At 32.9% G+C, this 12392-nt stretch overlaps 1 protein-coding gene across 2 annotated transcripts in view; it reads left to right on the forward strand.

Moving 5' to 3' along the window:
• UBA6 (ubiquitin like modifier activating enzyme 6) overlaps nt 1–11787 on the forward strand; it is an 84779-nt gene extending 72992 nt beyond the window's left edge. For both annotated transcript variants that reach the window (XM_026003535.2, XM_026003536.2), the window contains exons 28-33: nt 2551–2668; nt 4012–4205; nt 5221–5348; nt 7971–8058; nt 8213–8307; nt 10278–11787. In XM_026003535.2, coding sequence (XP_025859320.1) covers nt 2551–2668; nt 4012–4205; nt 5221–5348; nt 7971–8058; nt 8213–8307; nt 10278–10413 — 759 coding nt within the window. In that variant the 3' untranslated portion in view covers nt 10414–11787. The remainder of the gene's footprint in view (nt 1–2550; nt 2669–4011; nt 4206–5220; nt 5349–7970; nt 8059–8212; nt 8308–10277) is intronic.
• The last annotated feature ends 605 nt before the right edge of the window (nt 11788–12392 follow it).

Raw genomic sequence — 12392 nt, forward strand, 5'->3', positions numbered from 1 at the left:
AGACTTTGAAGGAGGATTCTTCTGAAGGAGAGTGGGTAAGAAGAGTGGTAGACAGTGAGATAGGAGAGATACTTGGGGTTATGATAAGTATTTAATGTTTTATTATAAGATAAGCCAGTGAAGTATTTTAAGCAGAGGACACAATCTGGCTAATATTTAAAAGGATGATTCTGGCTGGTGTGATAAGAATGACTATGTAGGGCATGAGAGAGGAAGCATGAAAAACTATTAGGTTATAGGCAAAATATGATGATGGTTTGAATGAAGTAGTAGGTAAAAGGTAATTTATGATAGCGATTGGAGTCTGGTGTATGTTGTCCTGACAGGGATTGGAATTGGAGTGTAAGAGAAAAAAGATTATTATTTTCTTAGTTGAAATAAGAAGCATGGATAGCAGCTCCAGGTGAGGAGGAAAAGAAGTTAAAGAAGTTTGAGCAGAGGGAAAAATAAAGTGTGAAAAAACTGCTCAAGGGGATGGGAAAGTCAGTTATTAGAAGACGTAGTAGAATTTTGAAACAGCATTGAGAATCCATTTAATGTAAATCTACTTAATGTATTACATAAATGTGGCTAGAAAAAAGGCATTTGGATGCCTGAGTGCTGCCATAGAATAGCTGAAAAATTGGATATAACTAGGACTGGAATTTTATAGGGCAAATATGTTGGAAGGAAAAAGATAAGCAGTATTAATAAAGATGGAATGTGAAATTTAGGCTGGATAAATAGAAAAGTTTGAAAATACTAAGTATTTTTCTTTTTCACATGTTCATTATATGCCTTTTTGTATACACTCTAAAAATCATCTACAAAACAATCTTTTGTTCCCCTTATGCTCTAGTAATATTGAAAAATATGGAATAATGATTGCCTCCCTATAAAATTCAAGCAGGAAGTGATGTGTGCAGTCTGCCATTCTGCACTTTTATTTTAGGGAAAAGGAAAATTTGTAGCTGTTTGATTTTATACAAATAAATGGGTGTGCTGAATGAAATGTTCATGACTTACAGCTTATCAAGAATAGAAGAACAGAAAGGTAAACAGAATTCCTATATAAAGGAGTTTCTAGTTATGAAATGAATAAGTCAAGGGAACAGAAAGCACAGCATAGGGAATACAGTCAATGATACTGTAATAGCATTGTGTGGTGACAGATGGTAGTAACACTTGTGATCATCACATAATTATAGAGAAATTGAATCACCTTATTGTACACGTGAAAGTAACTTAACATTGTCAACTATGTTCAAATAAATGTTTTTTTAAAAAAAGTAAGTCCCTAACGCATGTTTCTAGTAAACAGAACTGCTAGACAAGCCAAAGAAACATGTATCAATAACTTCACTAATCTTTATTGCTCTTCAGTGTTTTGTGCCTTGAATTGCTTCTTTCTCTATCAAAGTTTTGGGGTAATAAATTATCCTGAGCCATTTAGCTACAGTTTTAGTTTTAACATGAATTATGAGCTTTTCACAACTTCCTGAAGCAACTCACACCAAAGCTTCGAAGTCTAGCACTTGTTAAAAGATGCCAAAAATACCAACTAGATATTCTGGAAAACAGAAGTTTCTGTTTCCTTGACTCTTTACTATTTCTTAAATACTTAAAATAATACTTAATCTATAAAAATGTAAGTTTTTTGCACTGTAAAAAGAAATAGTATTTTTAATTAGCGATGATGCAGATAGTTTTTTTGTCTGAAATTGTTAACTTTACTGCCCTTGTGGAATGTCTAATAAGTAATTTCTTAAAGATAAATTACTTAGATGGTGCTCCTCTAAGCATACATCTATATGAAGGAAGACTTATTCTTTCGGAAACAACTTCTTATCAGCAATCGGTAATTATTTAAAGGATGTCCATATTATGTATTTTATGGATTTCTTTGGAGACAGAAAACAGCTCTGCACCAATTAGAGCTATACAATTTGGTTTGAAGTAGATTTCTCAGAATTGCAGACTCTTGATAAATATTAACTTCATTCTACTGTGGAATTTTAAGAGATCTATATAAATACAGATCTTGTAAGCTATTCAGTAAATATTTTAACATAAGATAATTTGTTTTAAATATATTGAATTTCTCTCAGTGAACGAGATAAAGATCACTTTTCTAGGAGTTGACATTCAGTGTAAGGAAATACATATTAATATGTAAATAACATTACTTAGCAATGGAAGCTGTAAAATGCTCTGGGCCATAATGATTAATATGATTAAACTAGCAGGGGGCCTGGTTGGCCCAGTCGGTTAAGTGACTCTTGATCTTGGCTCAGGTCTTAATTTCATGATTGTGAGATTGAGCCCTGTATTAGGCTCCATGCCTGATTTAGTGATATAAAAGCCATCATTTTCATATCCTTCAATAACTTCATTTTCCTGGATTTTTCTTGTATATTTCAGTTATTTAAAACATTGTATAAAAAATAATGTGATTAAACTAGATAGAGGGAATATCTTCTCTGTGTGACTTATTTGGTAAAAAAGATATGGAAATCAGACTTAAGTACAGGCTATGATAACAATAGTGAATATATGTCCATGTATTTAAAGGTTGTTCAAACAGATGAAACTGCAAGGAAACCAGACCATGTTCCTATTAGCAATGAAGATGAGAGGAATGCTGTTTTCCAACTAGAAAAGGCTATTTCATCTAATAAAGCTACCACAAGTAAGAGGAAATCTTTATAAAAATGCTTTGAACTAGAGGGAATTTTTATGATCAATAAACTCTACACCCAAAAGCTTATGGGACTAAATAATAACTATAATAATAACAATGTTAGTTGATTTCACGATCATATGAAAGTCACTGTTCATCTTTAACTGTGACTAAATTCATTATTTGTCACCTTTTGCCCTACCTTCAGTTGCTATTCAGAAATGTATTATCTGCTTTATTGTCATTGTTCTAACTGGTGTAGTCCTTGGGATTCTGTGTGATTCCTTTTTAACTCATGGCCAGCATAAAGAGCAAAAAAAAATGGAGTCTCCATATAGACTAACACTTAGAGCCAGTTTTATCACTTTAAGGATAAAAAGCCATAGACAGATTTCTTCTGGCTTATTAGTCTCCTTAGTTATACATGGGAAATACATCTTGACCTGCATACATCCTTGCTAAATGGTTTTAAATATAAGAAAACCAAAGTTGTATTCCTTAAAAACAAAGCCATTAGCTATGTTTTTAGAACTGCTTACCATGCTTTATTACATAAATCAGCAGTTTCCAGACCTTCAGGATTTTTATGTACAAACCAGTAAAATTCAGGAAATAAGAACCTAGGTTAGCCAACTATTTATTTTGTAAATAAAATACAGGTATGTTACAATTCTTGGAAAATACCATTTCTTACTTTCTCTTTTTTATAACAGATCAAACTACACCTATCTACAAATGATTTTTTTTCTAAAGATTTTATTTATTTATTCATGAGAGACACGGGGGGGGGGGGGGGAGAGGCGGGCAGAGACACAGGCAGAGGGAGAAGCAGGCTCCATGCAGGGAGCCCCACGCGGGACTCAATCCTGGGTCTCCAGGATCACACCCTGAACCAAAGGCGGCACTAAACTGCTGAGCCACCCAGGCTGCCCTACCTACAGAATGATTTTTGAAATCACTAATCTAGAAATATTACAAGCAGATACATATTTTTATTAGACTCACTGACCCTGTACTTAGTTAACAGGGGCAAAATGTTTAGAATAGTATTTATGGAAACAATTTTAGTACAGTACCCAATGTTAACTTTATTTGTAAGCCACTTAATAGCAGATGTGATATATGGCTTTCTTATTTTCTGTTTTTTAGAAAGATTTTTTTAATATAGAAATTTCTCTGATTAAGTGATATCACAGCCATCATTTTCATATCCTTCAATAACTTCATCTTTCTGGATTTTTTTCGTGTATTTTGTAAAGGAATATTTAAGGATAACGAATCCACATTGTTTTTACCTAATAAAACCTTTACAAATTACTACAAAACTTTATTTTTCTGGTTGTTATGATCAGGTGATCTTCAGATGGCAGTGCTTTCATTTGAGAAAGATGATGAACATAATGGACACATAGATTTCATTACAGCTGCATCAAACCTTCGTGCCAAAATGTATAGCATTGAACCAGCTGACCGTTTTAAGACAAAGCGCATAGCTGGTAAAATTATACCTGCAATAGCAACATCCACTGCTGCAGTTTCTGGCTTGGTGAGTGTATTATTCTTTAAATGGAAATACTTCTTTTTCATTGCCTCTTACCTGTTTTCCCTACTATGCCACACTAGCCAGTCACTTAGAGATCTTAGAGAAGGAGGGATCCATATTGATCTTATAATTTTAAATTTCAAGGTATTTCTGAAAATAAGGTCATCCACATTTTGAAGCTTTATAGATATATAGATATTTTAATATAATAACTAATCCCTGTCAAGATAGAGTATAATTATTACTACAAGCACTAATACTCTTAATCATTCTTGTATTCTCCTTACAAAGCACTCTCTTTTTCTTGAATAAAGTGAACTGCTCTAATGGTTGGTCTTTGATTGTATTAGACTTTAGTTCTTTGCCTTAAAAAATGTAATTCCTGTTAGTGATTCAGATTTCTTACAGTTTAATCTTTCCTTAATGATTCAGAATCTTTAGGCTGGCCCTAGTTGTTATGCTGTACTATAGTGTTATACTTCAAAGCTATGTAATTATCTGCTCCTGTATTAAAGGATTTTAAAGTATTATATTTCTTGAATTCTCATGTCTTCCACAATAGGAAGATTAAATGATTAAATTAGTCATTTTAATAACTTTGTTCAACCCATATAGAACAGGTGAAAAGTTTGAAAGTATAAGATATGCAAAAAGTGGACAGATTTATAAAAAATTCCTATTATTTCAATCTAGTAGCTGCTTTTACTCTTTACAGAGAAACGCTTGAGAAGAATTTAGGAAAATTAAATAAATGCATTTGTTTATTTATTTAAAGATTTTTATTTATTTATTTATTTATTCATGAAAGACACAGAGAGAGAGGCAGAGACCTAGGCAGAGAGAGAAGCAGGTTTCCCACAGAGAGCTGATGTAGGGCTCGATCCCAGGACCCTGGGATCACAACCTGAGCTAAAGGCAGACACTCAACTGCTGAGCCACCCAGGCATCCCTAAATAAATGCATTTAAAGTCATAAATAGTTTTGGGCTCTATATAATCAGACACCTTCTTTTATCTAGGTTGCATTGGAGATGATCAAGGTAGCTGGTGACTATCCATTTGAAGCTTACAAAAATTGTTTCCTTAACTTAGCTATTCCAATTATAGTGTTTACAGAGACATCTGAAGTAAAAAGAACTGAAATCAGGTATGCATGAAAGTCTATTTCTCTTGCATAATGAAAATGAAATAAAATTTTTACCTTCTAAAAGGAAAATATCATAGTTTCACGTCTCCTTTTCTTATGGACATAGTAATCCTTGCTAAGACTAGGTCAAAATCCCATCTTCCTGAAACATTTCTTTTTTTTTTAATTGAGACATAACTGACATGCATTAGATTAGTTTCAGGTGTGCAACCCAATGATTCAACACCTATTTGTATTAAGAAATGATCAGAATAATAAGTCCAGTTAACATCACCATACAGAGTTAAGCATAGTCTTTCCCTTGTGATATTTTAAGATCTGCTCTCTTAGCAACTTTCAACTATACAGCATAGTATTATTAGCTATAGTCACCATGCTGTGTATTATATACCCATGACCAATTTATCTTAAAGCTGGAAGCTGATACCTTTTGACTCTTTTTACCCATTTTGCTCTTACCCCAGTCCCACCTCTGGCAACTACTAATCTGTTGTCTCTATCTCTGAGCTGTTTCACATTGGTTTCTTTTTTTTTAGATTCCGCATCTGAGTGAGATCATAGATACTATTGTCTTTCTCTGACTTATTTCACTTAGCATAATGCTAATGTTGTTCCAAATAACAAGATTTCTTTTATTGGGGGTACTGATATGTCTTGGAGTTACTTACTCTCATTTTCTTTGGATAAATACCCAGAAGTGAAATTGCTGGATCATATGGTAATTCTAGTTTTAATATTTTAAGGAACCGCCTTACTGTTGCCAACACTTGGTATTTCTTGTCTTTAATATTAGCCATTCTAATAGGTGTGAGGTGATACCTCATTATGGTTTTGATTTGCATTTCCCAGGTGTTTAGTGATGTTGAGCACTTTTTCATACCTGTTTGTATGTCTTCAGGTTCTTTATATATTTTGGTTACTCACTCCTTATCAGATTCATGATTTGCAAGTATTTATTTCCATTCAGTAGGTTGCCTTTTCTTTTCTTTTTAATTCAATTTATTACTTCTGGCATAGCAGGTAACATGAGCTTCATGTTTGCATTGTTTTCTCTTGCCCTCCAAGTCCCCTGGGGATAATGCAGAAAACATCCAGGTTGATACTATACATGCAATAGATCTGTTACAGCTAAGGAACACTGAGCTTAAGAATAACCCAATTTTATGCAAAGACTGCTGGCAAATCTGACCACTTGTGCCCAGCAGAGAGGCATTATCTTTATTACCTTGTCCAGGAATCAGATCTGTTCTCTGACCTGAAGAGCGACACTATTTCATCATTCGAGGCTGTTTCCTCTGAAAACATCCCTGAAAGGATATTTCTAGATAAAAGCTGTTGTAAGACATGTCATGAGTGAAAAATTGCCTCCCAGTAATGAGTATAGAAAGCCTGGATCACTAGTCACTTTACAGAACCAATGGAACATCCCTGGTATATTTACTTCTAGATTTCTTTTATGTAAGATTATTAATTTGAACAATTAACCACTGTTCATTTTGTCTGCCTTTTCATTTTGTTGATGGTTTTCTTTGCTATGTAAAAGCTTTTTAGTTTGATGTAGTCCCATTTGTCTACTTTTGCTTTTGGTATCAAATGTAAAAAACTTATCACCAAGGCTGATGTCAAGAAGCTTACTTACTACCTTTGTTTTCTTCTAGGAGTTTTATGGCTTCAGATCTTACATGTAGGACTTTCATTCATTTTCAGTTAATTTCTTTTTTAAGATTTTATTTTTAATTAATCTCTACCCAAAGTGGGGCTCAGACTTAACAACCCCAAGATTAAGAGTCATATGCTCTTCTGGCTGAGCTAGTCAGGCTCCCCTTGAGTTAATTTTCATATGGTGTAAGATAGTGGTCCAATTTTATTCTTCCGCTTTATGTGAAGCATTCCTGACTAAACTGCCATGCAACACTCACAACAGTTAATCTACTACATTATTTAGCATTGTACTTTGTTATGGTTTCATATGTTTTTTTCTTAATTCAGATGAGTTAGAAGGCATTATAGTGTCTTACTGATCTATCATAAGATATAGAATCTGGTTCCAGAAACTATGTGACAGAACAAAACAATCCCCCTGGACTTTCATTTTTCACTTTCAAATTGACAACAACCACAAATTTGAAAATATCGGTCTTGGCAAGAGTGGGAACCACTCTCCTCATACATTACTACTGATAAGAGTATAAAATAGTATAACCCATAATAAGAGAAATATAGTGCATAACTTCAAATTTGTAGACACATTTGCACTCATCTCAGATGATATATTTATAAGATATTCATTGTAGCATTGTTTATCATAGCCAAAGATTGGAATAACCCAGCTGTTCAGTAATAGGGGACTGATACATCCACAGAGAGAAACCCATGTAGCTGTTTAAATAGAGAACTCTCTTGCCTAAGAGATACTGATTTATTATGAGACACTGGAAGGAACAACAAGGTACTGATAAAAGTGGCTACCTTGTATGGTATGATAGGGAAATAAGTTGTATTTTTCTTTTTCCTCTATGTTATTATGTAGCTAAGTAACAAATTATGAACTTCTGGGGATTTTTATTATTACTAAAGGGAAAAAATTAAAATGTTTTTGTTCTGAATATTTTTCTACAACAGAAATGGAATATCATTTACAATTTGGGACAGATGGACAATACATGGAAAAGAAGACTTCACCCTCTTGGATTTCATAAATGCAGTCAAAGTGAGACACTTATTTACTTAGTTCATTAGTTGGAGGTTTTCATAAATGTTCAGAAGTTTGTCAAGTGTCTTTTTACTGGTTGTAATATATTGTCACCCAGCCTTTTATATTTGGACATGGCTTTGACTGCCATCTTTTGGGTATTTACTTTTAGGAGAAGTATGGAATTGAACCAACAATGGTGGTACAGGGAGTCAAAATGCTTTATGTTCCTGTAATGCCAGGTCATGCAAAAAGATTAAAGTTAACGTAAGTATTGAACCTCACATCAGAAGATTCACAAGAATTAAAACATAAGGGGGATGCACACTGGAAAATCAAATAGATTTACCTCTGCTAATTTAACTAGACTTTGTTAATATCACTGTCTCCTAAAAATCAGAATCATTGTTGATAGCATCAGTGTTTTAACCCAGGAGCAAGTCAGATAACATGTTAACTTGTATTAAATAAATAAAAATAAACATAAAAATATTTGTCCTATGCATCTCTGCATAATGGGTGGTTTAACATACGTAAGTTTTAACTATGATTATCAATTAAGGAGAGTAATCACTTTTTAATTACTATAATTCAGGCTTATTGATCTCTATTTGAAACAGCAAAATTGCTGTTACATAGATAAGGTATTAGTTTGCCTTATATTATTTTGTCATTAGGATCCCTGAGTATCTTTTGGATATATTAATAGTATTTCCTGTATACTACCTAAATGAGAATAGAATGTGTGGTCCTGAAGCATATTGATTAGTAGAATTTAAAATTTGTTGCAAGTAATGCCCAATAGTGCTTTATAAGTTGGCCAGTATTTGAAATCTCCAGCATGATATACTTTGTGAATGATATTTTTTATTTATTCTATCTTCATTTACCAGATGTTTACTAAGGACATTTATTAAGTACCTATTAAGTGACTAGAGAAGCTTGGCTTCTGAAAGACCTGGGTTCACATCCATGCCCAGCTACTTGTTTTGCCACATTGAGTAGCTTACTGAATGTTTTTGAAACTTAGTTTTCTGTCCACAACTAGGAATGATTGTCCCCATAGCTGTTGATCATTAAAATAGTAGTAAAGACTAGCAGTATAATAGCAACCAAGAGGTAGTCCATAAATGTTACCCCTGTAAATCTTTTGTTAATATACATCTTTATTAAATAGCCTGTGCCCTCAAGGAATTCATAGTCTATTATGAAAAAGAGACATGTTAATCATTAAAATGTAATTGAATAATTAGTATAATAAATATTTTTACAGAATACCTTAGGCACTACTAACTTAATCCTTCACTTTAGGGTAGATTTCATTTGAGCTACCGTTGAAAAAGGGTATTAGGCAAAAGCAATAGTTTATGCAAAAGCATATAGGTAATAAAGAGCACGCATGATCTATTTGGAAAATCAGTATTTTGGAATAACTTAAGGATGAGATGATGAGAATGAATGGTAGAAAGAATGAGAAGTTATAAATGGGACAAACTATCTTTGTAAAATGGCAAGAGCTATTATTGACATTTAAATAGATTACATAGTTCAAAGCCTGATATGAGATAGGTACATGGCATATGATACATAATATTATTAGGCAAGAGAGTAAAATCAGATTTGCGTCCTTTGAGTGTTCTGGCAGCAGAATAGATTGGAGGTAGGAGAAAGCTGGCTCAAAACTAATCCAGTAATCAAAGGAAATACAGATGATAACTTGATTTAAGATAGTATCAGTGACAATCGCAACAACAGGTTTTTTTTAGTAAATAAGATATACATGGGATATAAGGGAAAGGTAAAGCTTATGTCTTTCATTGTGATTAGCTTGCATTTGAAGATTTAAATCTAGTTTGCTTTTTACTCTTTACATAGAAATGCTTAAAGAATTTATGATGCCTCCACGCTTTATAGGAAATAAGAGGATAATTGACTTTTAAAATACATTGCTTACATTGTGGTTTTGGGCGAGAGCGTTGATTAGCAAATGGTCTGTTTTCTTTATCAATATTAACGGTAGTCCAGACTGATTCACTATTACATAAATGAATGTCTTGAGTTTAGAGCTTTTAGTAAAGAAAAATTGTAACATATGAAAGCAGATGAATTATTAGATTTTAAAATAAATGTGAAGTCCAGACACACAGGTCCAGATTCTCTGGGCAACATTAAATGGGAAATCACTCTTTCATTTTACAGAATTTACCAAATTATTTGTCCTTGATTATTTTTCTTAGAATGCATAAACTTGTGAAACCTTCTACTGAAAAGAAATATGTGGATCTTACTGTGTCATTTGCTCCAGACACGGATGGAGATGAAGATTTGCCTGGACCTCCAGTAAGATACTATTTTAGTCATGACACTGATTAATGGAAGTTGTCTTAAATTTTCTCCAGGACTACTTGATTTTGGAAAGATTGCACTTAATTCAGGAATGAAAAAAAATCATTCATAATACTATGAATTTCTCTTTGATGAAGCCTTAATTTAAGGGAAACATCAGTAGAAAACTACAGTGAAGAATTTTAAAGCATTTTGGAATATAATATACACTTGTCTAGTGCTTCATATGTGGATATGATCACAAGCAATTTTGAACTGGAATGATGTTTTGTAATGCTTACAAAAAATTTGTGTATTAACATCTGTGGATGAAAAGAAGGAAAAAAAATGTGTTCGTCACCAGAAGAGATAAAAGATCAAAAAATTGAAAATAACAGTTGCAACCATCCAAACAGTTTAATCTTTATTTTGTGAATTTTTTTTTTGTTTACTATTCGAGACCCAGTTTTCCTATACAAAAGTGTTTGGCACCCTGCACCTCTTATAGTTAGGCTTTTGAGTTTAACACCAGGGGGAAGAGGGAGATGGTAGCAGTGGATGAAGAGTAGCCATTTTAAATTATACAGTTACAGTTTAATGTCCTGGTAATTTAACCGGAGTTTGTTAATATCACTGTCTCCCCAAAATTAGGATCTGTATTAATAATAGCCTCAGTGTTGTAACCCATGAGCAGTAGATCAGATGACACATGTTAACTTGTATTAAATGTTAACAGTATTATATGAACTCTGACAACCCTCTTAGAGGATCCATGAATGTGAACAGATAAATGTGGCTAATCATTTGATTCTTCAATATGCCTTCCAATATGTGGCTATTTTATTTATTTGGAGCTCTAAACATGATTGTCGTAGTATATAAGACTGAAAGGTTTTGTAAAGGGAGTGTCCTTAGAAGTAGATGAAAACTAGAAATTAAAAAAATCATTACTAGTCGAGTCTTGATTTTTTTCTTCCAGCAACCTATTGGACAGAAAAAAAAAAATATTTTAAGGGAAACATATTTTATCCTGCATTCCCAGAAAGGGAGTTGACAAAGATAAAAATTTATTTTTTTAGGTCTTTAATGGTAGAAACTCTGTTTTCTGATAGGAGATATTGCAGTAAATTTGTATAAATGTTTTCATTAAAATGATGTAAAATGTACTCAACACTGTAAACTTGGTAAAAGCAGCAAGTGTTTCATTTATTTCTAAGGCTGTCATGCATTCTAAAGCAATTGGCATTTTGTAACCACAGGAAGTCAGTTCTCTAGCTGCTTTTCATCTGATCCCCTGTCCAGGCTACTAATAGATACTTTGATAAACTCAACTAGAGTCACATCAGTATTACTCCCATTTGGTATCTTTTTATACTCTCTGCTTAACTTTCCTTTTATTTCATTTATAAATAGTTGAAATTACTTTGTCAACCAGCTGTATTATTTCATTCCTTTGTAAAAGTATCAGCCAATTGGGAAAATATATTTGGGAGTGGAATGTGAATTTGTATGAATAAAAGGATATTCTGCATTGGAGGCAAGGATAGGTGGATGGGATGAGTTTAAAGGAAATGGATACCCTTGATATAAGTAATTTTTCTTCAAGAATAATGTTTAAAATTCCTTAAAATTGAGTTCAGGAACATCAAAGCTCAATAGCTTAGAACTCTTGGCTAGCAATAATAAAAGGACTTTTCTATAAGAAGCTTTTTCCCCATTTTCACTCTGCTTTGTATGATAGTTACTGATGTTTTCCAGGGAGTCTTTCAGTAATCCTCAACTGTGATCTGATGGCTTACTCTTATTTAAATCTCCACATCTCTTCAGAAGTAAATTTGGAACCCTGCTATCAGTTCTTATTTATAGTAATCAGTGCTTTAATAGATATAAACAAAACCAACATGGATTAAGTTCATTTTGTGATTAAGCCTGAAACATTTTTTTAAACCATTTGGTTTTTTTTTCTTTTTTTTTTTAAGATTTTATTTATTTATTAATGAGAGAAAGAGACACAGACAGAGGGAGAA

Source organism: Vulpes vulpes, chromosome 2 (genome assembly GCF_048418805.1).
Source record: "Vulpes vulpes isolate BD-2025 chromosome 2, VulVul3, whole genome shotgun sequence".
Lineage (NCBI taxonomy): Eukaryota > Metazoa > Chordata > Mammalia > Carnivora > Canidae > Vulpes > Vulpes vulpes.